This window comes from Xyrauchen texanus, chromosome 34, assembly GCF_025860055.1.
Source record: "Xyrauchen texanus isolate HMW12.3.18 chromosome 34, RBS_HiC_50CHRs, whole genome shotgun sequence".
Taxonomy (NCBI): Eukaryota; Metazoa; Chordata; class Actinopteri; order Cypriniformes; family Catostomidae; genus Xyrauchen; species Xyrauchen texanus.
The window spans coordinates 21,255,158-21,275,413 of record NC_068309.1 but is presented as its reverse complement, the minus strand read 5'-3'; the positions used below and the strand labels follow the sequence as shown (position 1 = coordinate 21,275,413).

Below are 20,256 nucleotides of genomic sequence, written 5' to 3'. Positions count from 1 at the left end.
ATTACTAATTTATGCAGAAATCCAGTTAAATCCAATTACATATTTTTCCTGCAAATGTGGATAGATACTCCCCAGCAGATGACAGCATAGAAAAGCACTTATAGAGTTGTAGAACATTTCTAACATTTTGCGGGAAACATTCAAAATGAAAGCCTCCGCAGAGAGAGAAGCCTACTTTGGCCTTTCTTTTGTATAACTCTGCTGTTGTCTGTCCAGCCAAGTTATTGTGGTGTTCTCCATCTCTCACATCCATTTGGCCACTGTGACTAATGAGGCACACACACACACACACACACACACACACATATATATATATGGATACAAAGGAAAATCTTAACTTGTTGATACAGAAGTGGTTTACCACGCCATCTTTAGGCAGTGAAGGGAACTTCGCACTTTCTGAGACATTAACATTTTTATTAGATTTTGAGACTTTCTATTTTGTACTACATGCATGAGATACTAAAGAATGTTCAGGAGATAAACATTAGGGAGTGGTAGGAAAAATACCACAAAGTGCTAGATAAAATCATCTACATACAGAATGCATTGTTTTTCACAGTATCTGCACCAGAAGGCAAACACATAGCAAGACTCTGAAATCCATTTGCCATTTATTTGACTTTCAGTTTACAATTCACTGCACATACAAGGTTATAAATCCTCATCCATATCGACCATCTGTGTCTGATGCATGGCACAAATACTAAACAAAGGCAGTGATACTGTGCTCCAATAGAAAATTAATTAAAATTAGGAGTGAAATCTATCCATGCTTAATGTTCATGAAGTTATACCCCCTGCACTTTATGTGGTACAGAGAGGTAAAGACAAATACCAAATCAAAAACTGTGTTTTGAGGACCAAATGGGCAGAGACTGGCAGGTGGTTGTGGCATTCATTAAAACATGAACAGTTGCCTTGTGAAGTCACTCTGTCTTAAGACATCTTAGGCTAGTGTGCACAGTCATGCTGCTGATAACAGAAGAATGTCTCCCACTACTCATAGTAAGACTTTGAGATACATGTAGTGTATTTACAATAGATATTTCCCAACAAAGCATTGTTATTATCTAATTTCACGTACTGGCTGGTTTCTAATTGATAAAAAAATGACAAGCTATAACATAATGGGTGGCATTACAGTCTTAATACTCAACCATATTAGAAGTCATCCCTTTATATGAAAGCACAGGCATATTTTCTAAAAAAAAAAAAAAAAAAAAAAGAAGTTCTCCAAAAACCATGTCAAAAGCATAAAAACATTCACAAAAATGTATGCAAAAAATATATGTATCCTATGTACTTTGAATAGATTTTGAAGAAAAAAAAAGGACAACTTTTCAAAAGATAATACTTTCAGCTTAAAGTGTTGAGGTATCAAGCAAGGTTACATATCTGAGTTATGCCGGTCATTTCTATTTTTGAGGGATAAAAAAAAAAAAAGTTTGAAATGTTTGTTACTCCTGTAAATACATTCAGATTTTGGCTAAACCACGTAGTGTTGAAATGTCAACATAGCTCATACCCCTAGCACTAAAACATAATTTAATTTGGTAACAGAAATTGTAGAAAAACCAATAAATCTGCCTTTGTATCACTATATCAAACACTGTCAAAAAATAACAAAATTCTCCAGCCAAAATGAGTAATCAATATAACAGCAGGTATGTTTGTCAGGCGGGACACATGGCCAGCAGAACAAGATCCATAGTGCCAGGAAAAGAGTATATTGGTAGAGAATAATTTAACCCACTGAGTAGTGCAAGCGTTCCAAAAGGCACTATAGTGTATTGGAGAGTAATCAATCCAATATACTGTTAAAAAGCACAAAATAAAATAGGAAAAGTACAAATTCCAAAGTCCAAAACATGGAAATACTTAAATAATTTGACATTCGCTGATACTGTAGTTAAAACTACAATGCATTTTTTGCCAACCAGTGTGGTTGCATTTGTTAAAGGCACTGAGTGTTATATTGATCAGGCAACCTGAAGTAAAATAATAGGAAAATCTAAGGAAAATATTATAGGCCAAAAGAAAAATTGGAGAAACATCCCTTTTCTTTTCACTATATATCTGCATTATGCATTTACAGACCAACTATTGTTGTCATATGAACAAACAAAGATGAATCAGTTTCAGCTTGAAAGTGCCAAACCATTTGTGGTATTAGCAAAATTACTTGAAGCGTGCACAAAAACCAATTGCATTGCTGACACATAAATTGAAAAAAGGGGAAATGAATATATTAAACTTCAAAAGCACAGTACACAAGGTTATTTTTGCATTTTTGGTGTACATGCATGCTTCAGTGAACTGTTGTTTCTCCAGGCCCCTTGTGCTCCTTAAACAGTGGTTGGACTGTTCTTTCACACTTCCTCATAGAAGGCCATTTGAGCCATGTAGGCAGAATTCCTCTGCACCAGAAAGAGAATAATAAAAACATTGTTACAGTCTCCTTGGAATGGTATCCATTCCATTATTTGAATATTTTTTTATACATTATAGGCTGGGAAATTCCAATAAACCTTTAAGCAATCTGACAGCAAGCATCCACTTTATCATTTAGCAAACTTTCCCTAAGTTGGCTATAAAAATGTCTAAACAAACAGATGTATCTATTTATATAATATATCCAAACAGGTCTCGAAAATCAGTATGGCCTCAGATCATTTTAAGAGAGAAACTGGCCAGCTGAGGAAAATGCCACTTGTCCTATTGGGAAAGTTGCGTTGTCACCACGTCTTATATTTGTTAATCATGTAAATTTGTATAAACTCCTTGCAAATGTAAACATTTGCTATTCGAGATGCAACAGTAAGAATGGGTTTAAAATTATAAATAAATCCTTGATATTTTGACATACAGTATATAAGAGGTCATTCTACTATAAAAACATACTGTAAATGTCAGAACTCAATGTAATACCCAACGCAATAATGCCTGTGACTTCCCTACGTCATTTGGTGGCCCAGTAATCCATGGCAGCCTCTAAATCTACAACATCAACACCTACTTTACATAATCAAACCCATGGCCACACCCACTGGGGCTCTGTTTGTGCTCAGAGAGAGAGCAGGACAAACAGGCCTAGTGTGGCCTACTAACTATTCCTGAACACTAAAGGGGACCCATCTGGACTATTTTGAATTATTTTTGTATAGAAACATGCACTAGACAGACATCTTTGACCGCTTGATACATATCTTGGGCTGCTTTTAAAAGACGAGTGTCAAGTTACAACTCTGAATAGGAGACGCCATTCTGTCTCTGCTCTGGGTTTTCCTGTTTTGAATGTGTTATTGCGCCCATGGGCGCAGTTTTTAATTGTGTACGTAAACATGAAATAAATTGACGTTTTTGACCATTTCGATGCATTTTTGGCAACGTGCACTTCAGTGCAGGATGATACTGTATTTGTGCACGTCTTGTTTCACCGTGCTTTGGACCACATATGTGTATTTACAGATTCATATCAGAGTGGATTCCTTGTGAACCAGTCATAATATATTCAAGCTTTCAAAAGGAACTGTTATTGAAGGATGGGGCAGGTAAAAACACTTGGACCAGATCGCAAAATAGTCATTAAAAAGTTTCATTCATCAATATTTCAAATGTCATGACTATTTTATAGTTTATTGGTGCTGCTATGCTTACAGTAAGTGAACAGTTAAATACATTTAGATAAAATGTGTTGGATCCACATTATGTGTAAACCATAAAATTTTGCAGGTTTCCCACTAGGACCAGTAGTCGATGAGAAGAGTCTTGGTCGACCAAGTTTTGATTGGTCGGTTGGTTGAGAGAAAAGAAAAAAACAACAAACTTATTACCGCTGGTTGGACGCTCGTTGGTACTATGGGATAATTTTTGTTAAGCAGGGTTAGGGTTAAACCTACACAATAAAACAAGACACCTTTATTTCAAACTTTGAATATTTTTTACATTTATTTTAACTAAAAGTTCAAATGAAACTAGAAAAAAATAAGGCATTTAAAATGTGTGTTGTACACCTTTTTGAATGATGGCTTTACAATAGTTGACAACATCTCTCTGGCAAAGAAGCTACTTCATCTGTGCATTTCGTTATCCAGGAAAATGCATTGTGTGAAAATGCACCCTCCTTCATGAAATATATATATATATATATTTATTTTTTATTTCATTATTACATTACTTATTTTTTTATATCATTATTACAGTTTAGTATTTCTCTGTAGTGTAGAACAGTGTTAGCAATGTTACTTATAACATTCTTTCTCAGCTCTGGAACCATTTTCTGATGCCCCCCAACATATAAGCAATTAAATTAATAGCATAAACATGCAACGACTAGTCGACTAATGGCTTTAATTAACGACTAGGAAAATCATTATTGCAAAATAAAAATCTTCACAATTATTTGACTTTTTATTTAAAAATTGCACATTAAACATAAAAAAATATGCTACTAAAAAATAAAATGTGATTATTATTTTTTTGCAGTGGGGCCAGTGAAAATATTGGCAGGACAAGTAAAACCCTGAACAACTGGGTTGAACAGGCAAGTAGAAAAAAATCCTCACTGGTGAGCTCTGCCAAACGGCACTTTTCAACTGCACGTTACACCTCAACTCGCTTTACTTTTCTGAGATTAACTTTAAAACTAGCGGGTTGATGTCGCGTGTTGGAAATGCAGTGACGCTGGTAGTGACGATTCTCCCTGACCAATCAGTGATCTGCAGGATTTTGACAACACATTTAGTATCGGCTCGGCTCGCTTGGAACCTCGACCAAGGTGGTACTAAAAAAAGTATCAGGTACCAGGTTCTATCCACAGTGGCAAACCCCAAAAAGGTGAGCAGAGTTGAGTTGAGTAGAGTTGTACCATGCAGTGGAATAGCCCCAAAAGATCTAGTGTAAACAGAAAGGTGCTGAGTATGCAGTATGTCTGAGTGTTTCTTACATTGCTGTGGGGAACATAGGGAGGTTCCGTGTAACTCCTGAGGCTGTAGATTCCAGCCTGCTGCTGCTCTTCAAGCTTCAGGGATTCAATTTCGGATTTCAACTCCTTCAGCTGGTCTTGAAGATGTTTGCTCTTTTCCATGTACTCCATCCTGAGACACACAATGTTCAGTATATAGCAGTTCAGTTTGTAAACCTAAAACTCAGACAATCATTTTCAATCCATGGGTTCTCTCTGGAAATTTTCATAGGTCTTTAGAATGCCGTTTTTTGTTGAGTAAAATAAAGTCTATGTTTAACATTACTTAAAGAGACTTTCACGTTTGGTTCTACAACATACACTCACCTAAAGGATTATTAGAAACACCTGTTCAATTTCTCATTAATGCAATTATCTAATCAACCAATCACATGGCAGTTGCTTCAATGCATTTAGGGGTGTGGTCCTGGTCAAGACAATCTCCTGAACTCCAAACTGAATGTCAGAATGGGAAAGAAAGGTGATTTAAGCAATTTTGAGCGTGGCATGGTTGTTGGTGCCAGACGGGCAGGTCTGAGTATTTCACAATCTGCTCAGTTACTGGGATTTTCACGCACAACCATTTCTAGGGTTTACAAAGAATGGTGTGAAAAGGAAAATCATCCAGTATGCGGCAGTCCTGTGGGGCGAAAATGCCTTGTTGATGCTAGAGGTCAGAGGAGAATGGGCCGACTGATTTAAGCTGATAGAAGAGCAACTTTGCCTGAAATAACCACTCGTTACAACCGAGGTATGCTGCAAAGCATTTGTGAAGCCACAACACACACAACCTTGAGGCAGATGGGCTACAACAGCAGAAGACCCCACTGGGTACCACTCATCTCCACTACAAATAGGAAAAAGAGGCTACAATTTGCAAGAGCTCACCAAAATTGGACAGTTGAAGACTGGAAAAATGTTGCCTGGTCTGATGAGTCTCGATTTCTGTTGAGACATTCAGATGGTAGAGTCAGAATTTGGCATAAACAGAATGAGAACATGGATCCATCATGCCTTGTTACCACTGTGCAGGCTGGTGGTGGTGGTGTAATGGTGTGGGGGATGTTTTCTTGGCACACTTTAGGCCCCTTAGTGCCAATTGGGCATCGTTTAAATGCCACGGCCTACCTGACCATTGTTTCTGACCATATCCATCCATTTATGGCCACCATGTACCCATCCTCTGATGGCTACTTCCAGCAGGATAATGCACCATGTCACAAATCTCCATCAACTGCAAGATGCTATCCTATCAATATGGGCCAACATTTCTAAAGAATGCTTTCAGCACCTTGTTGAATCAATGCCACGTAGAATTAAGGCAGTTCTGAAGGCGAAAGGGGGTCAAACACAGTATTAGTATGGTGTTCCTAATAATCCTTTAGGTGAGTGTACATTACACGCAGTCTCCTCAAACGTGAATTCTTAAAACGTTGCTTGCTTTAAAAATTTCAGTTGCCAGATCATTTATACATCATTCATTACGGATCATTTGCCTAGGATGTAAAAAGTTTGTGTGCTTGACGAATGACGTGCAATTCATCAGGATTTTGACCAAGGCATGATTGTTGGTGCCAGACAGGCTGGTTTGAGAATTTGTGTACCTGCGGATCTTCTGGGATTTTCCCACACAACGGTCTCTAGAGTTTACTCAGAATGGTGCCACAAACAAAAAACATCCAGTAAGCAGTAGTTCTGTGATCAAAAATGCCTTGTTGATGAGAGAGGTCAACAGAGAATGGCCAGACTGGTTCGAGCTGACAGAAAGGCTACGGTAACTCAGATAACCACTCTGTACAATTGTAGTGAGCAGAATAGCATCTCAGAATACACAACACGTTTAACCTCGAGGTGGATGGGCTACACCAGCAGAAGAACTTGTCAGGCACTTTATTAGGACCATAATGTTCCTAATAAAGTGCTCATTGAATGTATAGCAACTCGGGGAAAAATGGGAAAGTCTCCTCAAGTAATGTTAATCACAGACCTAATTTTACTCATAAAATATAAACTGCTATTCTAAAAATCCATACAAATTCTAGAAGGAAACCATGGAAAATAAGTCTTCCAGGTTGACCTACAAATTGACAATGACTGAAGGGCTATATTCAGCTTTGTTTGTTTGTTTGTTTTAAAGATATTCATGCCTTCCAAAAACCTATGACATCAAGTACATACCGTTCTCTCTCAATCTCCATTGAAAGTCTCTTCATATCGGAGTCTTTGAAATCCATTCGGATGGAGCTGCCCATTTCTACAGCCATGTCTGGACTGTCAGGCCCAACGGGTGGAGAAGAGCTGGAGTATGCTGCAATCAGCTGAAAACATAACAAAATCTACAGTTGAAGACAGAAGTTTAAATACACTTTAGCCAAATACATTTAAATTCACTTTTTCACAATTCCTGACATCTAGTTGTAGAAAACATTCCCTGTCTTATGTCAGTTAGGATCACTACTTTATTTTAAGAATGTGAAATGTCAGAATAATAGTAGAGAGAATTATTTATTTCAGTTTTTATTTCTTTCATCACATTTCCATTGGGTCAGAATTTGGTAGCATTGCCTTTAAAATGTTTAAGTTGGGTCAAACTTTTTGGGCCCATTTCTCCAGACAAAACTGGTGTAACTGCATTTGTAGGCCTCCATGTTCACACAAGCTTTTTCAGTTCTTCCCACAAATTTTCAATCGGATCAAGGTCAGCGCTTTGAAATGGCCACTCCAATACCTTGACTTAGTTGTCCTTAAGCAATATTTCCACAACTTTGAAGGTATGCTTGGGGTCATTGTCCATTTGGAAGACCCATTTAGCTTTAACTTCCTGGCTGATGTCTTGATATTTTGAAGTGGTACCTTCAGGCATTTGGAAATTACTCCAAAGGATAAACCAGAGGTCTTGGCTGATTTCTTTTGATTTTCCCATGATGTCAAGCAAAGAGGCAGTTAGTTTGAAGTTATACCTTAAAATACATCCACAGGTACAAATCAAATTAGCCTCTCAAAATCTAAATTAGGCTTGACATTATTTTCTGGAATTTTCCAAGCTGCTTAAAGTCACAGTTAACTTCTGACCCACTGGAATTGTGATGTAGTCAATTAAAAGTGAAACAATCTGCCTGTAAACAAATGCTGGAAAAATTACTTGTGTCGTGCACAAATTAGATGTACTAAACCAGGGTTTTTCAAACTCTTTGATTCCAAGGACCCAAAAGTATGACAATCTCCCCAAGGACCCCCTTCTTTAGAAAAAAAAAAGAAAAAAAAGTGATATATATATATATATATATATATATATATATATATATATATATATTAATGTATAAGAAAACATACAGTACTGTGCAAAAGTTTTAGGCACTTGGGGAAAATGTTGCATAGTGAGGATGTCTTCAAAAATAATGCCATAAATAGTTTTCTTTTATCAATTAACGTCATACAAAGTCCAGTAAATATAAAAAAGCTAAATCAATATTTGGTGTGGCCACCTTTGCCCTCAAAACAGCCCCAATTCTCCTAGGTAGACCTGGACATAGTTTTTCTTGGTTGTTGGCAGATAGTAAGTTCCAAGCTTCTTGGAGAATTTGCCACAGTTCTTCTATCTATTTAGCCTGTCTCAATTGCTTCTGTCTCTTCATTTAATTTCAGACTGACTCGATGTTCAGTGGGGGCTGTGTGAGGACCATGCCATCTGTTGCAGGGCTCACTGTTTTTCTATTCTATTTGCAAATAAAGTGTTTGGGAGTCTAAAATGTATATTTCCTATACACACTAATGCTGAAAATATAAATAACCATCTTATAACAAATATTTTTGTGAACATCTTATGTGCCCACGACTTTGTACAGTACAGTATATACTATTTGAAAATAAATTTATGCATTACATTATAAACATGTTTTCCCTACATTTTTCCATATAATATAAATGGCATCTATATTGTCATTGTATTAAAACCCAAAAATATTTTCACAAAATGAAATGCTGATTTGGTTTTGAATTTTTTGCTTTTAGAACAATCGCCGTCAATAGAAAAAAAAATAGCCCAATAAATCTATTGATTTCCAACCAGTCTTTCGAAAGCAAAATGAAACAGTTATAATATTTAAATTTAGTTAATGTGTTTTTTGTTTTTTTTTTGCATTAAACCGAGATAACAAATATCTTAATGTTAACTTTGACAGCCCTAAATATACATATTGAAAAATCATAATTTTTCTTCTTCTTACATTTCCCAAGGACCCCATAGCACCCACTTTCGTCCCATGGAGATCCACGGACCCCAGCTTGAAAACCCCTGTCCTAAACGACTTGCCAAAACTATAGTTTGCAAAGAGAGTTTTAATGACTTAAACCTAAGTGTATGTAAATTTCTGACTTCAACAGTATATGTTTAAAAGCCTTATAAATACAGTATAAAGCAGCATTTATTTGTAAATGTATTTTAGCAGCATTACAGGATATGTTGTTTTGGTGATTTCCAAAAGTTTTTGCTTAGCTCTTCTTTCTGCATCTTTAGCCTCATTCAGGTCCTGTTTCAGATGGTCAGCCTCCTTCAGTCTGGGGGCCACAAAAACAAGTAAGAATTAAACTTCTCTAGTTGCATTAGCACCTTTAAAGTTCTTATTCCAGGTTAATTGGTATCAATAAGAATTTCAAAATAACTGTACATTGGTACACAAGTCGAAACTAAAGTTAAACAAATTTAATGATAACAGTCTTTCTATAGTATTGGTAGTACCATGTACTGACTCAATTTGGTACCTGAGGGATTAGTGCTGCTCAAAGAACTATGTACTCCTTAAATCAAAATTACTCTTACTTTAAACAAGGTATTACGGTAAACACAGTTGGTAATGTCTTGAGTTAAACTAAATTTAAATGGGTAGAAAAAAAAACCCTAGATGTAAGTGCAGCATTATAGACCTGCCACTGCTTATGTTGTTAATATTAGTCAAACATCAGTATTAAAGACCCTGTGAAATCGATTGAATTTATGCTGCTTTTAGTCCACATCTATTAGGTTTAAGGTCACCTACATGCTAGTGTAGTCCTAAACACTGACAAAATTAATCTTCAGAATATATAAGTGTAACAGGGTTCGTTGTGGGGTGAAGGAGGAAATCAAGTGCTTTTTAGAATGAGAACATACCCTCCCCCTACAACTGTTCTGACTGTGTGCTAACTGACACAAGGAAAGTTGCTGGATTTTATTTATATTTTTTGTGGGATGTACAGTTCGAGTAAGTGTTCTTTATTCTTTATGCTTAGTGTATTGTGATTCAAAACATGGATGTATTATCTTTTACTCGCTTGTTTCTTATTCATCTGCATTGGACTTGCACGACAGCTCCAGTGTCGTCATAAGCAAAGACCGTGATGTGCTATGTGTGTTTGTGGGCTTGTTAGGGATTATTGTTGTCAGTTAGATCATTGTTCCATTCTCAAGTCTTTGGAAAAGCTGGCCAGTAATGAAATCACTTCTTACATTTCCCCAGTAACATAAGCAGCATGGTGGAAAGGGGTGTGGGTGTGTGTGTGTGTGTGGCTGTAAACTACAGGCTTTTGTCTGTTTATTTTTAAACATGGGATGAGTCATTAAACATGTCCTGCATCCACTTATTGTTTCAATAGGAAAGACATCAAAACACTAAATCGAACTGGCTCACGGCTCGTAATACACACGGCTCGTAATTTACTTACTTTTTGTTCTTTAATACTGACTGTTTACTTAAAGGGACAGTTCACCCAAAAACTAAAATTCAATCATTGTTTACTCACCCGTGTTGTTATAACCACAAATGACTTTCTTTGCTTTTCTTAACACAAAGAGAGAAATTGTGAAACAATGTTGCGTAGTCATGTCATACAATGGCAGTTTATAGTGACCATTTCTACAAGCTTCAAAGGACACAAATGTATAATTCAAAAATCTAATAAAATATTCCATGAGACGCATAATTGTTATGAAAGCATACAATAAGGTTTGGTGAGAAAAACACAGAAATCTAACGTATTATTTAGTAAAAATGTTCACTGACCATTGATCTCCTGTGCAGGTTCATGTTAGGGCACGAGAGCAACAGTTCAAGCAGCCCCTTCGTGACATTGGGGCACTGAAGAGAAAACTTGTTTTGTTTATCTTAAATATTGTCTTCACTAACGATAATGACAAAGTACACAACACAGCTGCACAAAAACCAAAGAACAGAACTTTGTAGTTGAAGAATTTATGCATTTCTATGTTTTATATATCTTTGGACCAGTGCCAGTTCACGCGCGATGCCGAAAATAGAAAACAAGCAATCGATAGAATGTACCGTTGCTCATCACTGATAGTTAGGACAAAAACTCTGATAAACATAGAAAATATACCTTTTATCACATGTCGTTTGCTGCCAGGTTAGGTCAAGGTGTGACTGTGGCTGCCGCTCAAAAGAATAAGGCTGGGCATAGAAATGCATAAATTCTTCGACTACAAACTCTTCAGACATGTTTAGCAAGTTCTATTCTGTTTTTTGTGCAGCTGTGTTATGTTCTGTTGTCGCTATCGCTGTGGCAGACCTGTTTTTAGATCAACAAAACAAGTTTTCGCTTGAATGCCCCAATGTCATTAAGGCCCTGTGTGAACTGTTGCTCTCGTGCCCTATCACGAACATGCACATGAGATCAACAGCCAGTGAACAATTCACTAAATTATACATAATATGGTTTGCACCAAACCTTATTGTATGCTTTCATAACAATCATGAGTTACATGGAATAATTTATTAGACTTCTGAATTATACTTTTGTGTTCAGGTAGAGATTTAAAAATTTCTCCCATTGTGTTAAGAAAGAGAAAGAAAGTCATATAGGGCTATAACAACACAGGGGTGAGTTATTTTAATTTTGGGGTGAACTAATCCTTTATATATCTACAAAATACCTTGAAAAACTTGAAGCAATTACTAAAATCATTTTCCGGGTTTAATACAAGTTGAACTTTTTCGACTTCTCGACAACATTTGTGGCATAATGTCAATTACCACGGAAAATTATTTTAGTTAAAAAATGTAATTACATAAGACACGTACAAGACCTTGTATTTAAACCGAAACATTAATTTAATGTTTATCATGTTTAACCTTTATTAAAGCAGAGAAATACTTTCTGAAATACTTCTAAATCAAGTGAGAAATTTAAATGCTATTGTTGCAATTTTTTATATTTAAATGTAACCCTTTTAATAAAAGTGTGTTCATTGGAATATTCGTTTTTGCTCTGCTATCAGAATCACTACGGAGATTCATGAAATTTCACTGGTTTTAGTGTTGACTACTGAAGTGTTGGTATCATCACAACTGTAATGGCCCACCTTCTTTCTGACTGCTCAACAAGTTTAACCGCCAGTTGTTCTGCTTCTCTCATCTTCTGCTCCATTAGTCTCTTCTCCTCTTTGGTCTTGAGGGCCGTGACCTCTAACCTCTGCCTCTCCTGCTCTGCCTCGGCTGCTTTGTGGGCGAGTAGTTTGGCCTCCTCCTCTGCGATCTGGGCTTTCTCTGCCAGAAGGTCAGCCGTCTCCTCGGAGCGCAGCTACAAAGAAGCAGACAGTAAAGAACAGCTTACAGGATAAAGCTCAGGGACTCTCAGACCATGAGTGGAATTCTAATAGGAGTCCAGGACAATGGTTTGGACCTAATTCAAATTTACTGCCAGATTTATGGGACAACTCAAGCCACGTACTTTATAATGCTGTGGCTCTAAGGAAATATATCACAAGCTGGCAGAGAAAAGGGAGTAAGATTTTTAGCATCATGCAATTTAAAGCAAGGCAAAATCCTCACTAGAGCATCATTGGCCATTCGGGCCTCGTCCTGAAGCTGGAACAAACGACGCTCCATTTCTTCCTTTGCACGCTCGGCTTCCTCCCTCATCTGCTTTTCCCGTGCAAGAATCTGACGCTCAACCTAAACACACACAAAGCCATTTGGAGAGGAAAGAAACAAAAGCAATATCAGAAAAAAGATTTTTAATAAAAAAAACACCACAAATGTTACTTGAAACATACCACACATTCTTAAAACAAAAAGATCTGATTCTGTTCAGTTGTTCTTTATACTGTACTTTATAATAAACAAGGCTTAATATTTACTTCACAAATCAGTACACTCAGTGTTAGCTTATTGATTCTCTTTAATAAAGATTAAACATGATAAACATTAAATTAATGTTTCGGTTTTAATATAAGGTCTTGTAACGTATCTTATGCAATTACATTTTTTAACTAAAATAATTTTACGTGGTAATTGACATTATGCCACAAATGTTGTCGAGAAGTCGAAAAAGCTCAACTTGTATTAAACCCGGAAAATGATTTTAGTAATATAGCATTAACAATGTGTAAGGTCATGTCAATGCCTTTAAACTGTGTTCCTTTAATGGGTAAGGTCATAAACAGTTTAAGCAAAATACAATCTTTGCCCATTTCTGCAGCATATAAAGAGCTTTCCCAACGTGCCATTTGCAGTCAAATCGTGAGATGTAACTTCTCAGTGAGTGCTAATTACTACTATGTTGAATCATTTGTATGTATTTTCCCAAACACCGGCAAATAGAGACATACAACAAATCTAAATATAGACTTTTTATTAGCGAAAGATAATTTTAGATAAAACTAAACTAAATTGAAAGGACAAATCAAAAATGAAATTTAAATAAAAACAAATTCAAATTCAAAACTATAATAACCCTGGTTTTAATGACGCAGTTGTTCTCTTCTATATAGCCTATTTCACTATAGTTTTTGTTTGAGTGGGGAAAAGCAACAAATTATTGAAATGTCAACAAAATTCAATAAAACATGTGTGGACAAAAAAAGTATTGTTCATTAAGTGTTGTTTACATAAACTAATAGCATATGTTCTGAAACCACTCTGAAGTTTGTTCAGCATGTTACTAATTATAAGATATTAATATGAAATTAAACAGATGTATTGACACTTTTTTTAGTAGTGCAGGTTAAAATAAGCTTAAAATATTGACGTAATGGCTCAGTGTTAAGTTTACGGTAACAATTTTAACAGATCCTCTTGGACTGTTATGAACTCGGTCTTGAGGCCGAACCTCGTTTGGACTCGATTGGTTAAAGACTGACTCTACAAAGGTAGACTCAAACACTATATTAAACTAATTAAACAAAGACTAATTAACTTTGCTTGAATGAACAAAGTTAATGATAATGAACATCAATCTAATGAATGGAATGTTTAATTAGATGTATAAATCAGAAAGACCTTTTTCCTAGCCTTCTCCTCTTTGGCCTGGGCCTTCATCTGTTGCACTTCTATAGAATCCACCTTCCTCCTCCTCATAAACAGGTCGTGGTTCCCAATACACAGCTGTAAGATCTAATATGCACAAAAGACATTAGGACTGAACATTGCAACGAATTGAAAATGCTTTGTGTTATAACAGCAATATTATACACTCACTGAGCAATTTATTAGGAACTCTAAGGTCCTAATAAAGTGCCCAACGTGGTCTTATGCTGTTGTAGCCCATCCGCCTCAAGGTTCGATGTGTTGTGCATTCTGAGATGCTATTCCGCTCACAACAATTGTACAGAGTGGTTGTCTGAGTTACCATAGCCTTTCTTTCAGCTTGAACCAATGTGGCCAAACTCCGTTGACCTCTCTCATCAACAAGGCTTTACTGGATGTTGAGTAAACTCTAGAGACTCAGCAGTAACAGCAGCCCGTTTAGCACCAACAATAATGCCACGGTATAAATCACTGAGATCACATTAACCCCCCCAAAGTTACCTAAAATGTTCTGGTCAAATTTCAGATGGTTGATGTATACATTACCTGAAAGATATCCTGACCCATATCTGCATGATTTTATGCATTGCACTGCTTCCACACAACTGGCTGATTAGACGCATGAAAATGTAGGTGTACAGGTGTACCTAATAAAAGTGTTCAGTGAGAGTACATAATCATGAAAGAAACTCACCAGTTTGTTAACTCTCAGCTGAGAGGAGTAGAATTTAAAAACTTCCTTTTTCTTGTCCAATGGCTTAATAGTAAACTAATAATAAGAAAGAAACATATTTTTGCATCACTTACTCTGAAAGGTGTCAAAATAAACATTTTGCTTGTTTAACATACAGATGTTAATTAAAAATGTTGGTCTAGAATTTTGTTTTTCTCCCAACCTCTTTCTCACTGTAAGAGATGTTTCGGATTCCACTCCAGGGGAAGGATTTGTTAGGGGTGAGCCTATTGTTGGGGCTGTAGATGTGAAGACCTTGGGCATCAACTCCAAGCAGCAGCTCTGTGTCCCTCTTGTTTTGCTGTGAAACAGCACAGTAGCAGAGATGTAACTGTACACCGTCTTAAATGTAGAGGTTACAGTGCCTATAGAAAATCATCATTCCCCTTTGGAATAATAATTTTTTTATTCCCTTTTCTCCCTATTTGGAATGCCCAATTCCCACTACTACGTAGGTCCTGGTGGTGGCGCGGTTACTCACCTCAACCCGGGTGGTGGAGGACAAGTCTCAGTTGCCTCTGCTTCTGATACAGTCAATCTGCCCATCTTATCATGTGGCTCGTTGTGCATGACATCAGGGAGACTCTTATGATACTCTCTACAACCCACACACAACTTACCACACGCCAAATGAAAGCGAGAACCACTAATTGTGACCACGAGGAGGTTACCCCATGTGACTCTTCCCTCCCTAGCAACTGGGCCAATTTTGTTGCCAAGGAGACCTGGCTGGAATCACTTAACACCCTGGATTTGAACTCACGACTCCAGGGGTGGTAGTCAGCATCAATACTAACTGAGCTACCCAGGCCCCTAATAATCACTTTTTTTTTGTATGTTACAGGCTGAAATAAAAAACCACTAATAAAAAAATTCCACCTTTATTTACACATTCTGCCTTACAACATTCAAGAAACAAAAAAAGGCAACAGTTCCAATGTGTAAAGAATGTATAAAATTTGAAAATATAGAATAGCAGGGTTTTAAAAGTGATCATACCCCTGGATTTAATACTTAGATCTACCTTTTGCTTTAATGATAGCCATCAGTCTGTTTGGATATGTCTCTACTTGCATTGCGCACCTAGATTGGGGAATATTTGCCCATTCTTCCTTGCAGAATTGTTCCAGTTCAGTCAAATTGCTGGGTGAACGGTGATGGACTGCTCTCTTCAAGTCCATCCACAGGTTTTCTATTGGATTTATGTCAGCGCTCTGACTTGGCCACTGATAGACATTGACCTTCCTATATTGGTGTTGTGTGTAGGGTCATTGCTGTGCTGAAATGTGAACCACATGCTCATCTTTAGTTGTCGAGCATGCCATTGAGTGTTGATTCTAACCCCCAATCAATTAAACAATGACACCTCCAGCCAACCAGAACTCCCTCATGCTGCAGCCATGGAAAGAGGATGGCCAGGGTCGTAACAGAGGGCCATAGATTTTCCTCAAGAATTTGGGTGTACATGATAGCATCCATTTTCCCTTCAATCCTGACCTTTTTACCAGTCCATGCTGAAGAGAAACCCCCACAAAATAATGTTGCCACCACCATGCTTCACAGTAGGTATGGTATGTTTTGGGTGGTGTGCTGTGTTTTGTTTTCTCCGAATATAAGTTATTCCATTTTGGAATACCCCTCTGATGAGACAAAAATCTAACTTTATATTTTCAGATAATAAAGAGAGCACAATGAACAAGTCTGGAAATGTGTGCATTTATATGTACAGTAGCCTACATGAATTAGAGTGATAAGAAATAAAATCTCTAACCTCTATATCTGTGGTATGTGAAATTATCACATATTATCTAGATAGTGAAGAAGAAGAACGAGTGATTAATTGCTTAAGCTTTTAATTGGCAGACATTACCTACATATTGATACTATGGAATGTAATTTTTTAAATAACATTAATATTCATTGACTGAAAGAACTAAATAGAATGTGGGTACTATAATCATTTTATTCTATGAAATTTATAGAATAAAAATTATTTATCAGAAGGGCTAAATATAAATACATAAAGCCCTGTCTTCACAGTAAAGAGTGCAGGGAATTCCCAATGTGTTCTGCATTAAAACATATCACAGTATTAAAACCTTCCCATTAAAAGTTAAAACACAATGTACACAGTTTGTTCACATTTGAATGCAAATCAAGTGTGAGACTGGAAATGCCAGAGTAAGGAAGATTTGTTAGGTAAAGTACAGATTGCAGTTTACTGTAATATTGCTTTAAATGTATAATATTGTGCGTAATCTGAACTCTCTCGCCCACTGTGCCGTTATTAAAAGGGCACGCATGTGCTGAGAGCCTCTGAAACGTACTAACATCTACCTAAAATAAACTACTCCGGAGCAGGTTATGTTCAGAGAGTAAGTTGCTATGGCTACTAACATACCCTGAAAGTTCCCTCAGTTTTTGGAACAGAAAGCTGAGGTTTTCCACTTATTCTGAGTCACTTAACCTGCTTTCTGGAATACTTCTCTGACCATGGAGGATTCTGATTCCATGTGGCAAATGGTTTTTTTGAAAACATTCACCAATCTATGTGCAAGAAGCTTGTAGAGACATTCATACAGGCTGATGACTGTCATTAAAGTATTATATCCAGGAGTATGATCGCTTTTCAAACCCTGTTAATTTAGTTTTTCATCTTTTATACATTTTTGGAACTGTTGCATTTTTTTAATTACTTGAATGCTGTAAATTTGTAAATACATCTTTATGGGGTCTGATTTCAGGCTATAAGACAAAAAAGTGACTATTCAGAAGGGCTATGATGATTTTCGACACTGTTCTTCAAAATACCCAATACTAATAACAAGAGGAGATCAATCTTGCCAAGCAACCCCAAACACTCATTTAGTGACTCTAAAAGAGGTTTGGTTTCTCCCAAGCAGTTTATATAAAAATGGAGCCATATTTATTAAAGAAAACAAAAGACTTACTGTGATAGAAAAGTAGCTAACTCCATACATCTCTAAATCCTGTGCTATTTTTAGATATTCCATCTCAGCCTCGTCCCTACAAACACAACACAAATAAGAGTGCGTTGGTCATGGGGTCAGTGTGAAAGGTGTTTTACGCAGACAGATAGGATATCAAATGTCTAACCTTGTGACGTTTCTGTGTTCAGCATACCAAGCAGTTATTTTCTCTTCCCACATGTCTGGAGTCATCTGATACTGCATTAGCACCTGGAAACATAACACAAACTATCAATGTAAGAGTCAAATTAAATAACAAATAAACTGGTGACTAATCCTTTAAGTTATTCTCAATGAGTACAACCATTACTCACTCTTTTGGGCAAGAGTTCATCTTGCGCTAAGAAGCCTGGCTTGTGAAAGTTTGGATCATAGTCCCCATACTGCAGAAACATTCACAAACAGAAAATATTTAATAAACAGTATATATGCGCTACATAATTAAATGCATACACAAACACTGATATGGAGACCAACCTTGGCTTGAACAGCATATGACGCCAAAAGAACAGAGGCTTCTGGAGAACAAAATATCTCTTCATCTAATATCTGCTTTTTAACCTGGGTGAGAAGACAAACAGACCATTCATTTTGACTGTACAAGGCTCTCAAAAGAAAATAAAACCCCCAAAGAGGTTTTTGTACAACAGAAAGACCATCATGAATAGAAATCCTGCCAGATCCATCAGAACAACTCCCACATACTTGTAAGAAAAAGAGATGCTGAGTAATTTCCTGAACAAGCTCATCCTCAACTTTTTCAGGAAAGAATTTGGCAAGAAAATGAAATGTTATCGGAGAATCCTTTGGAACTTCTTGATCCAAAACCTACAATAATGTGAAAATAAACAGATCTGTCAGAGTATTCATGTGCACATCCACATGATCATAAGTCTCTTTTCACACTGTAACATTTTTATCCAAACTGCTGTATCACTCACCCGTTTATCAGGCTTCAGCCATGCATAGGTGTCTTTTACTGTATATCTAAGGCCAAAGAACCATGTTTCCCTCAGTCCAATAGTCCGACACACAAGATCAAACAGATCTTTCCCTTTCCATTTGACCTGTAAGATTATAAAAAAACACAGAAGCATGTCAATACAGGACACAGAACCAGACACAACATGCATGTGTTCATACAGTATGTTTACCTCACAACTGAACTCCATTTCAGCATCCATAGTGATGACTTTGACTTTAAAAGTCTTTGGCTGCTTCTTTTTTAGACCCAAAATCGACATTTTCACTTCTTAAACACCTGAAAGCATAAAAATGATTCTATAATGACTTGAACGTCTGTATATATCATGAGTGCAGCATCTGTCTCATCACTTTGCTGCTTCCACATGGCAGATGGTTCTTTAAATGCATAGCGTCAGGCGACCACAAGTGAGTCCCATGCATGCTAAGGAGTAGTTTACATCCAATGATGTACACTAACCACTTCTTTTCGTTTTAACGGACACCATTATTAGGCTTCTAGACCAATGATTGAGTCAGCAAATAAAGATTTTGAACAGTCCGCTAAGTTTTACACAACGAGTTTGTAGCATTCGAGTCAATAAAGCTCGTTTAGGTGACAAACGATGAAATACTATCAAAACAAACTGGTGTTGTATTTGTTTTGTTTTTTCGTTCGCAGCAGCATTTGGCCCTTTAAAAAGTAAAATATAGTCGTATCCTTAATAACTTTTGATTGATTCATGATAGCAGCGCTAAGGATCTGTAGCACAGTGCTACATGTACTCGGAGTAGTTTTTGGAGTATTTATCGTCTAAATTAAGTCACAAAGACATAAGAATTTTAAAATATGTAGGAATACAACCAGTAGATATTATATTAGTCACTCACCTAGTGTAAGTGTTAACACAGGCCTGATCCACGGGTAGGAGTTTTCAGTCTCCCGCAAAACCACAACAATGGAAACTCAAGTCCTGTTCGTCCCCTACATCGAAATCACTGTAAAAAAGAGTCGGAAAGTACGCGAAACTCTAAATAAACGTCTCATTTTCATATTAACTCAAAAGATAGACGGTTGTGGTAAATAAATCTCGACTACAATCCGCATGATAGGGAGTTTTAGTAGCACTTTGTTATTGTTTGTCGTTGCTGTCCTCTACTGGAAGGAAGGAGATCAGATTATGGGATGTGAGACTACAGTACTGTGATTTGTCTGCATTCTATCAAATACATTGTTACAATTATTGTATTATAATAATACAACATTGTAAGATTTATATATATATATATATATATATATATATA

General features: G+C 36.7%; 1 protein-coding gene across 1 annotated transcript; it reads right to left on the bottom strand.

Moving 5' to 3' along the window:
* Positions 1–405: 405 nt before the first annotated feature.
* nf2b (NF2, moesin-ezrin-radixin like (MERLIN) tumor suppressor b) lies at positions 406–20,095 on the bottom strand. The gene is made up of 17 exons (XM_052104266.1): positions 19,843–20,095; positions 19,143–19,249; positions 18,930–19,055; positions 18,694–18,816; positions 18,466–18,549; positions 18,303–18,371; positions 18,116–18,198; positions 17,950–18,025; positions 15,162–15,299; positions 14,960–15,034; positions 14,239–14,352; positions 12,790–12,912; positions 12,321–12,538; positions 9,421–9,523; positions 7,145–7,284; positions 4,949–5,099; positions 406–2,420 (listed from the first exon to the last, which is right to left on the bottom strand). The coding sequence occupies exons 2-17, from the start codon at positions 19,230–19,232 to the stop codon at positions 2,373–2,375; spliced, it is 1,761 nt and encodes a 586-aa protein (XP_051960226.1). The 5' UTR covers positions 19,233–19,249; positions 19,843–20,095; the 3' UTR covers positions 406–2,372.
* Positions 20,096–20,256: the final 161 nt, after the last annotated feature.

Coding starts and splice junctions, on each gene's coding strand:
- nf2b (XM_052104266.1), bottom strand. CDS start 19,232: ATGTCGATTTTGGGTCTAAAAAAGAAGCAGCCAAAGACTTTTAAAGTC. Junction 18,550..18,693: donor AGCATCTCTTTTTCTTACAA/GTATGTGGGAGT, acceptor CTTCTCACCCAG/GTTAAAAAGCAGATATTAGA. Junction 18,372..18,465: donor CATATGCTGTTCAAGCCAAG/GTTGGTCTCCAT, acceptor ATGTTTCTGCAG/TATGGGGACTATGATCCAAA.